The sequence below is a fragment of the Poromitra crassiceps genome, assembly GCF_964638095.1.
Source record: "Poromitra crassiceps genome assembly, chromosome: 30".
Taxonomy (NCBI): Eukaryota; Metazoa; Chordata; class Actinopteri; order Beryciformes; family Melamphaidae; genus Poromitra; species Poromitra crassiceps.
The window spans coordinates 5,216,516-5,234,015 of record NC_139652.1 but is presented as its reverse complement, the minus strand read 5'-3'; the positions used below and the strand labels follow the sequence as shown (position 1 = coordinate 5,234,015).

The 17,500-nt window shown below is 45.0% G+C and overlaps 1 protein-coding gene across 1 annotated transcript in view; it reads right to left on the bottom strand.

Moving 5' to 3' along the window:
• lrrk2 (leucine-rich repeat kinase 2) overlaps positions 1 to 17,500 on the bottom strand; it is a gene marked incomplete at its 5' end in the record, with an annotated part of 86,077 nt that overhangs the window by 52,567 nt on the left and 16,010 nt on the right. Inside the window, 8 exons of the mRNA XM_083663295.1 lie at positions 499 to 627; positions 1,431 to 1,570; positions 2,486 to 2,630; positions 3,487 to 3,614; positions 10,678 to 10,802; positions 11,768 to 11,897; positions 12,189 to 12,295; positions 13,681 to 13,760. Of these exons, the coding sequence (XP_083519421.1) occupies positions 499 to 627; positions 1,431 to 1,570; positions 2,486 to 2,630; positions 3,487 to 3,614; positions 10,678 to 10,802; positions 11,768 to 11,897; positions 12,189 to 12,295; positions 13,681 to 13,760 (984 nt within the window). The remainder of the gene's footprint in view (positions 1 to 498; positions 628 to 1,430; positions 1,571 to 2,485; positions 2,631 to 3,486; positions 3,615 to 10,677; positions 10,803 to 11,767; positions 11,898 to 12,188; positions 12,296 to 13,680; positions 13,761 to 17,500) is intronic.

The following is a 17,500-nucleotide window of genomic DNA, read 5'->3' as shown; positions in this document are numbered from 1 at the left end:
GGGTGTTTCACTTAAATGCATCAAGGTCTGTGGTTAACAAAAGTTTATGGCAACACGAATTTGGGTTCAGCAGGATAATATTCACAAACATGAATAGCTTTTATGACTTTTGGAACATAAATGCGTTTTTTTAACACGGGGTGTGTGTGTGTGGGTGTGTGTGTGTGTTTGTGCCAGGCAAACACTCATTTGCGTTTTTTTAGAAAACGCTTCAAAAAGGCATAAAAGTGATTAACGTTCGTGAAGACTATCCTGCTGAACCCAAATTCACATTCGCATAAACCTTTGTTCACCACAGACCTCTTATTTTATGCATTTAAGTGAAATCCCCATTCTAAAACGCCAGAGACTTTTTCCCTGAAAATACCCCCAAAAATACATCATCCTTGCGGTACGCCATTCAAGAGCACATACTTTAGGGACTTTCATAGAAAACAAGTGCAGCCTTGGATGAGGAGAGAAAGAGACAGAGAGAAAGCGTCCCACCGTCCAGCTTACCAGGTTGTGGCTGTGGTCAGGAGGCTCCTCTCTGAGCTGTTGGAAGATCTGCCGGTCGAAGTCTTCTCTCTGAAGCTCAGCAGCCGCTCCTGAACAGGCGTCCATCATCCTCAGAGCCACCTGAAAACCCTGCAGGACAGACCGACAGCGACAGACGAGCTATAGAGATATAACAGTCATCTCCATTCACTCCAATGGACTTTCTTTCTTTTTTTCCCCTTGCAATAGTTCCCGGAAGTAAGGTTCTGGATTAAGCAGTGCTGTCGAGTTGCAGCAGAACGGTACTTGTACTTAGATGTACTTTGAAAGGGTCAGACGTTTAAAGAATCAAATTTTATAGCCTATTATCAGCATTATTTTATGCATTCAAACGTACTTCCTGGAACTATTCAACCGCACACGTTGGTCATGCATTTTGGACTTCCGTTGGCGCCACTCTCTCTTCTATATCACTCTGGGTAGGACAAGTCACGCCCTCTTCTGGGTTGGGCATTGATTGATTGATTGATTGATTGAATTTATTTGACAAATTAAAAAATCCAATACACCAACAAGCATACAGTTTAAAATAATTCATCAGAATATCACAATAAAGTCATTAAACGTATTTCCTTTGTGGTCCATATGCACCAAAGGATTTTCCGCCATTCATTTCATAAAATGCTTATAAAAATAGCTTTACTTGGTCAAACCAATCGATTTAGTAATATTTAGAATCCGGAGAGACCATAGAACATTTCACTTGGACCAAAACTAAAATAAAGATTCAAATAAAAAATGAAAAATGAAACCCCCTACATCAAACTATAACACCGACCTTACCCCTGATTTATACAAAGAAGGAAAAGTACCCCGTTGTCGTTGGGAAAGTGTAGCAGTCAACGTTGTGTTTTGGATTTTTCCCTCCATCAGAGCAAAAACACTCAGCTCACCTTCAGTCTCAGCTCAGGATCTTGTCTGTACTGGATGAGTGAGGCGGCCAGGACGGAGGCCAGCACTGGCACCATCATTCTCGACAGCTTCTTCTTGGTTACGAGGTAGTAGAGCAGGTTCAGACCCCAGTAGTGTATCTCTACAGGAGGTTAGGGGGAGAAAACATGACCTTCAAAATTAGTTTCTTGGCAACTGTCATTCCCTGTGTCAGAGTTTGCTGCACGGCCGTTGGGAGGAGCAAAGAGGACTCTGAGCAGCCGAAGATGGCGAGTTCCGCCTCCAGTTGGAGGGTTATTTTGTAGGCCTTAGAGCAGTGGTTTTCAAATGGGGGTCCGGGGACCCCCAGAGGTCCGTGGCACTTTGCAAGGGGGTCCGCGGAAAGTTTTCAGGAAAATAAAACTACAAAGGTTTTTTTTTTTTTTTTTGTGTGCAAAAGCTTCATAGTTCAACGAAAATGTTATGCTTTGAATCTAAAATGGTTAATGGATTACATTCTAATCTAACAAACCTATCAATTTAAAAGTCAAGCACATTACCGTGGAAACAATTAAGCTTAGCCCAAAATCACAAATCAAAATGAGTCAGTCCCCGGTATATTTTCTATCTTGTAAGGGGTCCTTGCCTGAAAAACATTTGAGAACCTCTGCCTTAGAGTACCAGTCAAATATTTCGGCCCAGAATCCTGATAGTGAAGGGCAAAACCAAAAAGCATGGGACAGTGTGCCCTCCGACACCCGACACCTATCACATAGTGGTGAGACCGAAGGATATATCTTGTGTAACCTATGCTTGGAGTAATGAAGACGGTGAGCAAATTTAAATTGGATAAGTTGATGTCTTCTATTAACTGAGCAGAGCTGGACCACAGACAGACTCCTGTCCCATATGATTTCAGACAGATCCACACCAAGTTATTTAACATGTATTTAAACAAAAATACATCACTTACAGCAGCTTGAAGGAAATGTGATGTTTTCAGATTGCCCTATCTCTAGCACTACGGTATGCCATATCTGACTGACGGCCATGACAACATATCAAAGCAGAAGTGTACCTCGCTCCCTTGGGAACATCTGTAGTGTATGCAGCACTGTGTCTATCGCCCCCTGCTGGCAAAGCAGGTCCACTGCACCGGAGCAGTCAGCCAGAGCAGACAGCACCCGCAAACCACACTTCTGTATGGACGAGCTGCTAATAAACTACACACACACACACACATGCACACACACACACATACATACAAACACACACACACACACACACACATACGCACGCACACATCAGTACAGTATACACACACATCAGTAAACATACATGCAACAACAATGTGTACCATCCTGGTTAATGGAAGGGACATACACCACAAAAAACAAGAGTAAAATAAATAACGTACACAGTATACTGTACATTCATCAATATGCTGATTAATACTACCATGATATCTTTGGGTTTCTCAGATCAAGGGGCCATATTACAGAAACTTCCTGACTTGTAAATCCAGAGTTAGGACCTGATTTAGCAAAATAGCCATTGCAAATTAACAGTTCCTAAGTTAATGTTCTTATTCTAATTTAAGATAGGAAACGTGTATTACAGAAGCATCCTAACTTCCCAAAATCTTAAAAATACTGCCCTAACTTGTCAACTCTCAACAAATGCCTTATTTAGTTTAGCTAGCCTATATAATGTAGCCTACAGTAGAGTAGCCTACTTTGATTCTGAGTTTCTTCTAGCTTTAACACCACAAAGAAAATCGTTTGGACACTGTTTCAACAGATTTTCGTTTTGAAATTGTGAAATGAAAAACTAAAAACGAGTCATTTTCCGTTTTTCTTTGATAATAAAAAAAAAAAGGGCCGTTATCCATTATCTGTTATCCAATTTAATTTGATGTGCTTGTAAATGGAAATTGGGAATTCAAATACCCGTGCGGAAAACTCAACTTTCTCAATTTTGTGTTCATTTCTTCTCTGTGACCTGGAAGCAATATCTTGGCGAAGGCATGACCCGCCCATCTCTGCCTCTGATTGGCCTAGCGTTTGTCAGTGTTCGTACCCTGTTGAGAGCCTCCAGGTAGACGGTGTGCGCCCCCTCCACCACACACTGGTTCTTCAGGACCTTCAGCGACACGTCAGCCATGTCGGGGTCGGCCACCGAGTGGCCGTGCTCGCGCAAACTCCTGTCTGGGAATGCAAATGCAAATGCACACACACACACACACGCACGCATGCATGCACACGCACACACACACACACACACACACACACACACATTTAAATGATTTATTTATGTCCACATAGATACAGAGTACAAAGGACATAAACACTAGTAATGCAATCAGATGTTGGGAGTTGGTCAGATACAAGAGTGCCTAATTGGCGACCACAATAATGCATACAAAGAAGATATATATAATACCGCACAGGGTGATGACAAAGACAGATTGACATAGTTATACTGTAATACAAGGGACAGTATCCAATTTCATGGGTACAAAAAGCAGCGCCTTCTCCATATTGAGCGACTGCCAATAATAGCAGATACTGAACAATACCTTGCTAACTGTTTGGCCCTTCTCTTAGGTAGACCAGCCATCTGGAGGCCTCTCACAACTAGGGATGCACCGATCCACTTTTTTCACTTCCGATCCGATTCCGATACCTGAATTTGGATATCTGCCGATACCGATATTATGCCGATACCAATATTTTTCTTGAATATACAGTATAGGCAAAGATTTGGCCAATTAAAGTTTTATTTTTTTATATACCTTGCAAAAAGCAGACAAAATTAAGAAAATATACAAGGCAAAGAAGGATACTATTATACATTATTATACAAATTACGGCCAGCTGTGCGCTGGAATTGCAAAAAAAAAAAAAAAAAAAAAAAATCAATTTCCGATCCGATCCGATCCGTGAATTAGTGCCATATCGGCACCCGATACCGATATTGGATCGGATCGCCCCCATCCCTACTCACAACCAGCTTATGAACATGACCCAGGCTACCAAATATGAAAACTATAAGTTTACACCTGTAGCCCAGCTGTGAAATGGTCTGCTCCAGCTCCACACACACACACACACACACACACACACACACCGCAGAGCAGAATCAAAGGAAGAGCGGTAAACCATTGCACACACACAAATATGATTTTATAACTCACCAATCTAATTAGGAGTGTGACAAATGTGCTGCTGAGTTCTGACAGCAGGGGCAGTCTACATTTTAACCTAGTTTGGGTTGAAGTCAAAACACTGGTAACAAGCTGTTCCACTTAACTGGATCAGCTTGCATTCCACTGCTTCCTCTGACGAGTCAGTGCAGCTAATCTTCTTTTTTTCCCCCCAACATTTTATTTTTACATTTTTCAGAACAGTGCACAGACAAGACAAACGAACATGCTTAGACAGACACAGGGAGGGGAAACATACATACCGTAAATTCCGGACTATAAGCCGCGGCTTTTTTCCCGTTTTTTGGCCCCTGCGGCTTATATAACGGTGCGTCTTATCTATGGATTTTTTCAGAAAAAAAAAAAAAAAAAAAAAAAAATCTCTCTTTTTTAGCACTCTTTCTAACTATAAATCCACTTCTGTTTTAATTTCCTCTCTTGCCCTCTTTTCACCACACCGCGGACACTGTGTGCACTGTAAAAATAAACAACGGTGGTGTTGTGTTATGTTGTTTTGTTGAAATGTTACGGTAATACGGTAAATGGGAGCTTCCTCAAACAGCCATCTCTTTCCCGACAATCCCCTCTGTGCGTGACCACTTACATATGGTAATTACGGTAAGCAAACGGCCACAAGCCCATCAACTCCCTCCCCCGACTACCAGGAGAAAATCACAAACTTCGGCGAATTCACACAAAGGAAGATCAAGGAATATTCCATCGAACCGGAGCAGATCATAAATATGGATGAAGTGCCTTTGACGTTCGACCTGCCACTCACTCGGACTGTTAACAAGAAGCGCCCTGGAGGATTCTTTCACCAAAAAAAAGCTTTGCTCGTTCTCGACAGCATGAGAACGAGCAGTAGATGATCATGAGGTGGTTTTTCAGACGTGTCGATATAGCAGTTTATCGCAAAAGTGTAATGGAAACACATTTTTCGCATTTGCACGTCATGTGACCCATATTATCCCTTGGAAAAGGAGCGGAAAATAAGTTTGGTAAGTAAGGTTCGATAGCCGTGTCAAAACCTCCGCAGCAAGTGGAAAACTTTGAAGCAACGCTACCTAGCAGAAAGACGAGTGTTGTGCAAAAGCGTAGCCGGGCAAATTAGATAATGTTTAATGGCAGAAATCGGTCCATGGTGACAGCAGGCTGCCTGTGTGCGCGCATTTGGCACAGCGGCGAGATGAGAGGATGAAAAGCACACACTGGTGCGGTGGTGCTGTCTGAAGTGAATACAGTGACTGTGAGTAGGCTAATACATTGCACACGTTTCAGGTGCAATTATAGAACCAAATCAGCCTTTTCCCCCCTCCATCTCTAAATCGGACCAGTTGTAGGCTATTAGGCTACCTTTTTTCCTCTGCCTGTCGCGCTGACTGCATTCACGCAGCCAGCAACATTTTGCGACTCATTTTCTTTTGAATTGATAATCAGGCTCGTTTATATGCATTGTAACTTCATGTTGGGATTTCCATTGACCATTGGTTGGATTTGAGCATGCAGGGGACGGGATATGGGGCAGATCCCCGTGCGTAATCACTGTGGCAGCTGCTGCAACGGGGAATCACTCAAACGCAACTTCAATGGAAACGCCTACAAGTCGCAATTGTACATTGTCGAAGTTGTAGAAATATCGCAATTCTTTTGCGAAAAACTGTAATGGAAACACAGCTATAGATGAAGAGGAGTTCGTTGGTTTTGAGTGACAATGAAGGAGAGAGGAGAGTGGTTGACGAAGCCACCCTGAACCTGTTCGTTTCCGACACTGAAGATGAGGACTTTGGTGGTTTCAGTACGCAGGAAGAAGAGGAAGACGAGCATTAGTGACTTGACTTCTCTGGTTACAGGTTTGCTGCACATATAGCCTATTGTTGTGTGATTTTGTCTGGGGATTAGTGACCTGACTTTTGTTTTGTTTTGTTGAAATGTTAATAAATGGGAGCTTCCCCAAACAGCCATCGCTTTCCCGACATTCCTCTCTGTGCACGAACCCTTTCATATGGTAATTAAACATCAAAACACCCGCGGCTTATAGACCGGTGCGGCTTATAGAAGAAAAAAATAGTCAATTTTGGTCCCGCGGCTTATACACCGGTGCGTCTTATAGTCCGGAATTTACGGTACATATATTATCGACATTCAATATTACAATGTGATTGCCAGCTGCATAAGGTGCTTATGTGCTTGTGAGAGATATTGTGTCTGGGATCCCACACAAAGGGTCCATGAGAAACCAGCCAGGTGAGTCACCCGTCACCCCTAACCTCATTGAGGTAGGCTAGAAACAGGCCCCAAATGGTTGAAAACTTTTTAAGTGAATTGGTCCTCAGGAACCTAATGGCCCATTTCCACCGCTGGTATCAACGCGGCCCCGCCCAGCTCGTCTCGCTTTTTTGTCTCATTCCACCGATCAAAAACGGGGACAGCCCGGGTTGTATTGGGGTCGAGTCGTGCTACTTTTCGTACCTGCCTCGTCGAGGTTCTATTCTGTGAACCCGGGTTCATACGGTGACGTGAAAACATTGTAGACGACTGATTGGCCAGGCAGAATCGTGTTTACTCTGTCTATCCTACTGACTGTCAATGCAATGCTGCATACCAGTTTAGTGGAGCTTACCTTCTCTTCTGTTATGCTTTTCCATCAGTCTTTTGTGTTGCTGCCTTCGCCTGTGGTGAAATAAAATCGTGGCGGTGGTTTCAATTGTCCAAAAGTCCGCTGCTCAGGAAGCGCTTGTAGTTGAGTGCTGCGTCGGCTCCGCTAGGCCACAAGCGGGGCTCTGGTGAAGCCGCGGTCTTGCCTGGTGAGAGCCGCCGGGGTACAGGCTTCACTCTAGCGCAACCCCCGTCCCTCGCGCAGCGCATGCATGTGAGTTTGACTAACAACAAAGTGATATCCATTCTCCTGGCCGATTGTCACATTTGCCCATGTACACTGTAGGTCATTTAGAGGCACCAGTATTTCATAAACAGTTTAAAAGTTCTGTGTATGGATTTAATTGTAACGTTATGTTATAGCCTACTTCGGAATATGGGCGGAGGGCAGATATGCGGTCGCTATGACGACCAGGTGTGGGCGGAGGCAGATGACCAGCGGTGGAAGCAAAACGTCCATCGGGTTGAAACAAGTAGAGCCGAGTGGTGACGGGCTGTAAAATGTGGTGGAAATGAGCCATTAGTCTCTCCATCCGTATAACAGAGGTCATGTCCATCAACCACGGTTGGAAAGAAGGTGAAGAGGACGACTTCCATTCCTTCAGAATGAGTTTTTTGGTAACAGTTGTCCCGTGTCAGAGACTGTTGCACAGCTGTCGGGAAGTTCAGAGAGGACTCCGAGCAGCCGAAGATGGAGTTCTACCCCCCCTCCGGCTGAATGGTTACATCTATTTTGTAGGCCTTAGAGTACCAGTCAAATATTTTGGCCCAGAATTCCGTCAGTGAAGGGCAGAACCAGAAGGCATGAGACAGAGTGCCCTCCAACACCTGACACACAGTGGTGAGACAGAAGGGAAGATCCTGTGTAGTGTATGCTTGGAATAGTGAAGACTGTGAGCAACTTTAAATTGGATCAGCTGGTGTCTGCTATTCACTGAGCAGAGTTGTACCACAGACTCCTTTCCCATATCATGTCAGATAAATCAATACCAAGTTCCCCCTGCCACGTTTCTCTAATCCTCTCAGTAGAGTCCGTGGTGCAGGTGTCAAACAGACATACAAACCTAGAGACAAGATGCTTGGAGTGAGAAGGGCGCAGCACTAAATCGAAAAAAGCATGTTCATTTGGGAGCTCTTCAAAGGTGTGAATCTTGGATCGAACATCATTTCTGATTTGCAGGAATCTGAGCCAGTTCGTGCCGGGCAACTCAAACTTCCTCTTCAGTAGATCAAAGGATGCAAAATGACCATCTATGTATAAGTCTCTGATGGAAACCAGCTCCTTCTCATTCCAGGCATGGTAGTTTTTAGTGGAGCTCATCTTTAAAACACGCAGGAGATCAACATTCCAATGGCCTATTCATTTGCAGGCAGACTCGTTGGTGCTCATAATGCCACCGTCTGTTGTGTCTTGCTTTTAATAGCACAGGTGATGCATTTTACATTTCTGGCGAGCACAAGCAGTGACAGCTTGTGCTCGTTCAGCCATGGTGACACCATACAAGCTCTGCCCACACTGTTTGATTGACAAGCGATCTCTGGGGAGTGCAGTGCAGCCAGGAACACCACAGCAAACTGTTACCACCCAAACAAAGACACAAAAAACACACCCAGCTGTTGAGATAAGTGGTGCAGTTTCGTGCATGTCCGACCCGTGCGTGCGTCCGTGCACGCGCCCGTCCGTGCTGTGTGCAAGTGTGCGTGCGTGCATTACTGCCGTGTGCGTGTGTTTCAAGCGGCTCTCTCCATAGCGTGCCAAAGCCTCGCCAATGAGGAAATGAATTCACCATTGATTCCCAGACGTGTCTTAGACTGTGCGCGTGTGTGCGTGAACGTGTCGTGCGTGTGACCGTGTGTGCGTGTGTGTATTACCGACGAAGCGCTATCGTCCTCCACTCCTCGGCCTCCCTCTCTCTACACGTCTGCCCTGTGCCCTGTCTGTCTGTGCAGACCGGAGAGGAGAGGGCGGGGGCGGGGCGACATACACCCCCCCCTTCCTTGTCGCCTCGAGTCTCCCCAAAATCTCGGTGAATCCCCAAATCACAGTGAACACACGCAAAGTCACTTATAGAAGAGGCTGCACCGCTTAAAAATACACTAGCAAAATGACTCATTGCAGGCAACTCTTCCAGTATTCCACTCTTCCTATTTGGTCTCCTAAATAGGCGTGGTCACCTCTCCTTGTCTGAGACTGTTTACTCTCAACCTGCCCCTGACCTAGCAAGCCAAGTTGAGCTAGAGATCGTGCGCTAAGTAAGATAACTAAGACTAAGATAGCCACTGAAAATAAGATTTTTTTTTCCAAGCACAGATTTAGCTACTACATCTGCAACTTCGGATGTAGCTTTAGCTAATTGCTACCTGCTAACGTTAGCTCTGTTGCCAAATCTCACGAGAGTGTGTTGCTGAGACAGAGACAAATCTCGAACAAAGTACATTTTCTCCTGATTTGTCCGTCTGAAAAATGCCGTTTTAGTGTCAGAATGTTCAGAAGATATGTGGCTTGTGAAAAATGGGTCCAATATTTACTTTGGTGACTCGGAGTGAAAGAATCAGTCATAATCTGTGTTCACATTCCCTTCTCCCATTGACTCGAATAGACCTGGGTCCGGTTGCACCAAGTGGTCTTAACTATGCCTGGTCGTAACTCCTACGTCGGTCTTAGTTAAGACCAGTCTTTAGAGTGGATTTACGCCTGTTGCACCAACACGGCTTACGTCTGGTCTTAACTATGCTGGTCGTAGCAATGCGCGTCCATGTGAATTGCCAGGGAATGCCCCCTGATTGGATGATGTTGCAAAAAATGTGCCTCGCAACCTGCTTGGAGCGTCACTGTGCCACTACGCTCTCTCAGCCACTACTGTAAAACACCCTCCCTCCTCTCACCCTCCCTCGCTCCGGGGGAAAAATGGCGGCGATTGAGCCAGAAAGACAGTCTGAATGAAATTGAATGTAACGTTCCCAATTCTATGTATTAACTTCTAAAAAACTAACGGCAACATTTTGGAAGGCTAAGCCACACAACTAGTTAGTTATAATCTAACGTCGTGCTTTTAAAGACGGCGAACTGGCGGTGTTACGACGATGACGGTCAAAAAGGTCTCCGCGGAGATCTCTGTTACAGGCAGGCTCTACGCCTCCTCCTGACCAGGCGTAGGAGTTACGCCTGGTCTTAGTGAAAATAAGGCTTAAGTCGTCTTGGTGCAACCGGCGTAGCTGTTAGGTCCTAAAGTTACGACCAACTTAGCTTAAGACCAGTTGGTGCAACCGGCCCCTGTCTCCTAATGAGGCGTGACAGTGGTGAAACGCATACAGGAAGTGACTGGCAGCTGAGCCGTCTCGCTCTGAATAAACTGTCTCTGACCAAAATAAAAAGGAGAACTTTGAGGGTTTCCACTTCACAGTACCTGGGCAGAGGAAGACCAGGCTGGCCTGCAGTGCCTCCAGCTGCAGCTCCGGATGGAAGTTGTGGACCTTCATGGCGCTGAGGATCTGACCCATGGCCATGTTCAGCTCATCCAGAGTGGCCGTCCTACATACATACAGTACATGGGACAAGGTTCAGTCAAAAATGACAAATTAATATCTCTGTCTCTCACGAATGGAGAGACTGGGAGATTTCAAACTATTTAGGAGCCGTTTCTGGCCTACCTTGACGAGGTTAGGGGTGATGGGTGATTCGCCCAGCTGGTCTTTCTCCCTTGTGTGGGATCCCACTCATTTATATATGTGTATATATATATTTACAAGCACAATTTATATATATTTACAAGCTGTATGTAACTGGTGGCACTAGTGTATGTATGTTTTTTCTTTCTTTTCTTTTCTTTTCCTGTATCTGAGTTTGTTCATTTTTTAGTTTTTCTGTGTTCTAAAAAATTTAAATTGCTAAAAAAATAAAAATATAAAAAAAGACAAATGAATGGGCGGGTAGTGTGGCGGTAGATTCCCTGCCTACCAACACAAGGGTCGCAGGTTTGCGCCCCCGTGTTACCTCCGGCTTGTTCGGGCGTCCATACAGGCACGATTGGCTGTGCCTGCGGGTGGAAAGCAGGAATGAGGGGTATGTGTCCTGGTTGCTGCACTAGCGCCTCCTCTGGTTGGTCGGGGCGCCTGTTCGGGGCGGAAGGGACTCGCCTCCTTCCTCGATATAGGCTAGTATATGTCTCTCTTCTGGCTCATGGAATAGCGAGTCTATCATATTTTCGTTATTCCAGACATGACACAGACTATAAGACTAATGTCTTCTTCATCTCATTCCAAATTCAAGTGGAGTTTGTAAGTGTGAGAAGCACTGCTGCACCGGACTCGCACATCAGCGGATCATCCTGCACTCGCACCAACGTGACTGCATGATATTTACCCGCACACTCTAAAATAATGGTCGCCTATGCCATTTTGGTCGCAGTCTCGAGCACTGTAATGTTTGGGTGTTTTTTTTATCTTTACAATTTGTGATATCATAAACCAACTGTTGTAAAACTAGTTTGTCCCCACCTTCCTTGGAAGAGGAGGTTGAGCAGTTTGCAGGCGTTAATGGAGACTTCGGCGGAGATCGAGTGTCTCTTCATCATCTCCACCAGGTTGACATGGAGGCCGTTGGACAGCAGCAGAGAACGCATTTTACCTGCAGACAGAACAGAACAGACTTTGAAGTTGCCAACACACCTGGGTGCAACACTTGAACAGGTATTTGTTTGATGGGTGGGGGGTCATATGCATTGAAACAGGTCTATATTACTGATGTATGAATATTGAGTCACACTTTTTTAGTCCGACACCTGATTTGTTCCACTTCTAAATGTGTATTAGGGTGGCAATGGTGCAAATGACTCGTTGTGTGTAATGAGGGTGCCCATGGGACTAGTATACTCACTGTTGTGTGTAATGAGGGTGCCCATGGCACTAGTGTACTCACTGTTGTGTGTAATGAGGGTGCCCAAGGCACTAGTAGCAGCTTTGAACACTCTGGGAGAGGAGGAGTGGAGCAGCATGGCCGCCATTAACTGTCTGTGAACAGGAGTCCTGAAAACAAGCATGAACAACAACGTAGCAAATGTTATTACATCACTCCATGGCACCTTTGACACACGTCAGAGAAAGCCCATCATCACCCCATGTCACATTTGACACATGTCAGAGAAAGCCCCTCATCACCCCATGGCACCTTCGACACACATGTCAGAGAAAGCCCATCACCCCATGGCACCTTTGACACACATGTCAGAGAAAGCCCATCACCCCATGGCACCTTTGACACACATGTCAGAGAAAGCCCCTCATTACCCCATGGCACCTTTGACACACATGTCAGAGAAAGCCCCTCATTGCCCCATGGCACCTTTGACATACATGTCAGAGAAAGCCCCTCATCACCCCATGGCACCTTTGACACACATGTCAGAGAAAGCCCCTCATTACCCCATGGCACCTTTGACACATGTCAGAGAAAGCCCATCATCACCCCATGGCACCTTTGACACACATGTCAGAAAGCACCTCATTACCCCATGGCACCTTTGACACATGTCAGAGAAAGCCCATCATCACCCCATGTCACATTTGACACATGTCAGAGAAAGCCCATCACCCCATGGCACCTTCGACACACATGTCAGAGAAAGCCCATCACTCCATGGCACCTTTGACACACATGTCAGAGAAAGCCCCTCATCACCCCATGGCACCTTTGACACACATGTCAGAGAAAGCCCCTCATCACCCCATGGCACCTTTGACACACATGTCAGAGAAAGCCCCTCGTCACATTCATGGCAAGATGCAAGACATTCCGTTATGCTGACTGTTAACATCAAATGTTCCACATTACGTGCTTTCAGAGAAACTGAGATTACAGTGAATACATCATCTCTATTGTCCTTGAGAGAGCTGAAAGCTTTCTCTTTGTTTGCTAAAGATATCTCCATGTGTGACAACATTCATTTCACTTTCACTGTACATGTCACCACAAACACGTACAAGACAATGTTAGCACATGCAGAAGACGTGTGTGGCCAGGGTTTCTCCTGCATAGAGAATCACCAGGAAGCCAACTCCGTCAGATTTCGTGCCCACCTCCAGCTCTCGACATGAGACTCGACAAAACTCGGACGGGTGTTTTCTTGCAAAACACTATTTTTAACAAACAAACTCAGTGGATGTGATGTTAAATATTCTTGAATAAATCTATTGGTTTAAAAAAGCAGCCATCTGAGTACCTTTGCATAGTCATATCGGCACAATCCATATAGAAAAAGAAACATTATATCAGCCGCTTATCGGTAATCTGTGAATTTGTTCCAGTTAAAATCGGCATCGGTCTCAAAAATCTCATATAGGTCGGGCTCTACAATAGTACCCCCTCCGCCTCATTTTGAGGCAGGAAAACCCCTGTGTCTGGCATGTTCTACCTCTCATCCTGCTCCTCTGCTGAATGGTTCAGTCCGGCTCCATGTAATAACAGGCTGTGAATGGCCCAACTTGCAGCTTCCTGGGGGAGCGGAGGAGATTCACACAAGTTGATATTGTGATGGTTAACAACATGGAAGATCAGGACAAAGACGTTCCCCACAGGGGTCTGTGAGGCCTCTGTGGCCCCATTGCATCTGACCAATTAATGTATATACTACAAGTCAAATGTAATTGTTTCCAAAGTGCTGTACGCAGTTTGTCAACAAGTGCTTTGCAGAGAACAAAGGACAAAACAAACATACACATACGGACAAACATACACATAAGCGTGCATGTGTGTGTATTCCCACATGTGTGTGTATGTGGACATGAGAGCAACAGACACCGGGTTGGATTACATGTAAACTGCAGGGAATGATGCAACAGGAAAGGAATGGCTGGTAAGGTAGGAGTTAACACAGATTGTAAAGGAATGGCTGGTATGGTAGGAGGAGTTAACACAGATTGTAAAGGAATGGCTGGTATGGTAGGAGTTAACAGATTGTAAAGGAAGGGCTGGTATGGTAGGAGGAGTGAACACAGATTGTAAAGGAAGGGCTGGTATGGTAGGAGGAGTTAACACAGGTTGTAAAGGAATGGCTGGTATGGTAGGAGGAGTTAACACAGATTGTAAAGGAATGGCTGGTATGGTAGGAGGAGTTAACACAGATTGTAAAGGAATGGCTGGTATGGTAGGAGTTAACACAGGTTGTAAAGGAATGGCTGGTATGGTAGGAGGAGTTAACACAGATTGTAAAGGAATGGCTGGTATGGTAGGAGGAGTTAACACAGATTGTAAAGGAATGGCTGGTATGGTAGGAGGAGTTAACACAGATTGTAAAGGAATGGCTGGTATGGTAGGAGGAGTTAACACAGATTGTAAAGGAAGGGCTGGTATGGTAGGAGGAGTTAACACAGATTGTAAAGGAATGGCTGGTATGGTAGGAGGAGTTAACACAGATTGTAAAGGAATGGCTGGTATGGTAGGAGGAGTTAACACAGATTGTAAAGGAATGGCTGGTATGGTAGGAGGAGTGAACACAGATTGTAAAGGAATGGCTGGTATGGTAGGAGGAGTTAACACAGATTGTAAAGGAATGGCTGGTATGGTAGGAGGAGTGAACACAGATTGTAAAGGAATGGCTGGTATGGTAGGAGGAGTGAACACAGATTGTAAAGGAATGGCTGGTATGGTAGGAGGAGTTAACACAGATTGTAAAGGAATGGCTGGTATGGTAGGAGGAGTTAACACAGATTGTAAAGGAATGGCTGGTATGGTAGGAGGAGTTAACACAGATTGTAAAGGAATGGCTGGTATGGTAGGAGGAGTGAACACAGATTGTAAAGGAATGGCTGGTATGGTAGGAGTTAACACAGATTGTAAAGGAATGGCTGGTATGGTAGGAGGAGTTAACACAGATTGTAAAGGAATGGCTGGTATGGTAGGAGGAGTTAACACAGATTGTAAAGGAATGGCTGGTATGGTAGGAGGAGTTAACACAGGTTGTAAAGGAATGGCTGGTATGGTAGGAGGAGTTAACACAGATTGTAAAGGAATGGCTGGTATGGTAGGAGGAGTGAACACAGATTGTAAAGGAATGGCTGGTATGGTAGGAGGAGTGAACACAGATTGTAAAGGAATGACTGGTATGGTAGGAGGAGTTAACACAGATTGTAAAGGAATGGCTGGTATGGTAGGAGGAGTTAACACAGATTGTAAAGGAATGGCTGGTATGGTAGGAGGAGTTAACACAGGTTGTAAAGGAATGGCTGGTATGGTAGGAGGAGTTAACACAGATTGTAAAGGAATGGCTGGTATGGTAGGAGGAGTTAACACAGATTGTAAAGGAATGGCTGGTATGGTAGGAGGAGTTAACACAGATTGTAAAGGAATGGCTGGTATGGTAGGAGGAGTTAACACAGATTGTAAAGGAATGGCTGGTATGGTAGGAGGAGTTAACACAGATTGTAAAGGAATGGCTGGTATGGTAGGAGGAGTGAACACAGATTGTAAAGGAATGGCTGGTATGGTAGGAGGAGTTAACACAGATTGTAAAGGAATGGCTGGTATGGTAGGAGTTAACACAGATTGTAAAGGAATGGCTGGTATGGTAGGAGTTAACACAGATTGTAAAGGAATGACTGGTATGGTAGGAGGAGTTAACACAGATTGTAAAGGAATGGCTGGTATGGTAGGAGGAGTTAACACAGATTGTAAAGGAATGGCTGGTATGGTAGGAGGAGTGAACACAGATTGTAAAGGAATGGCTGGTATGGTAGGAGTTAACACAGATTGTAAAGGAATGGCTGGTATGGTAGGAGGAGTTAACACAGATTGTAAAGGAATGGCTGGTATGGTAGGAGTTAACACAGATTGTAAAGGAATGGCTGGTATGGTAGGAGGAGTTAACACAGGTTGTAAAGGAATGGCTGGTATGGTAGGAGGAGTTAACACAGATTGTAAAGGAATGGCTGGTATGGTAGGAGGAGTTAACACAGATTGTAAAGGAATGGCTGGTATGGTAGGAGGAGTGAACACAGATTGTAAAGGAATGGCTGGTATGGTAGGAGGAGTTAACACAGATTGTAAAGGAATGACTGGTATGGTAGGAGGAGTTAACACAGATTGTAAAGGAATGGCTGGTATGGTAGGAGGAGTTAACACAGATTGTAAAGGAATGGCTGGTATGGTAGGAGGAGTTAACACAGATTGTAAAGGAATGGCTGGTATGGTAGGAGTTAACACAGATTGTAAAGGAATGGCTGGTATGGTAGGAGGAGTGAACACAGATTGTAAAGGAATGGCTGGTATGGTAGGAGGAGTTAACACAGATTGTAAAGGAATGACTGGTATGGTAGGAGGAGTTAACACAGATTGTAAAGGAATGGCTGGTATGGTAGGAGGAGTTAACACAGATTGTAAAGGAATGGCTGGTATGGTAGGAGGAGTGAACACAGATTGTAAAGGAATGGCTGGTATGGTAGGAGTTAACACAGATTGTAAAGGAATGGCTGGTATGGTAAAAGTTAACACAGATTGTAAAGGAATGGCTGGTATGGTAGGAGGAGTTAACACAGACTAACACAACTAAATAAACTGCACTACTGGCACAGTGGCAGGAAGCCACTGACTGAAAAGGAAAGGAGGCTAAAGCCACCAGTGGCTAAATGACGTAACGTAGTTGTTTCCTTTCAAATTCCAGAAAGGTCAAAAAGTCCTGCATCCTATGAGCAGACATTTCTAAAGAATCCCGTGAGAGAGGATTTTTACACGGGTAAATACACACTCTAAACTGGTCACCAGCAAGACCAGCAAGTTGACCAGCACATACAGTACATCATGCTAACTTACTTACTTACTTCCTTAATAGCCACGCTGTAAAAATCTGCAGATATCTTAGTGACAACAACACTTCCAAACGAGGTCGGGGGATGGGGGGGGAGAGGCGACCACACCCATTTAGCAGACCGGAATACAATTTTATAGCATTGGCGCAGGGTTCCAAACTAACTTTTCCACTGGTAGCGCTGGTGTGACCAACTTTTTCGGTTGGTCACCCAGCACATGATTTGGTCGCACTGTTTTGTGGGTGTGTGTGTGTGTGTGTGTGTGTGTGGGGGGGGGGGGGTAGAGGGGGGGGGGGGCGGCATGGGGGGTATTCTTTTATTGTCTTATATTGTCAATATATAGGCTAATAAAGGACCCCTAGATTACCTAGATCAGTGGTTCTCAAATGGGGGTCCGCGGACCCCCAGGGGTCCGTGGCACTTTGCCAGGGG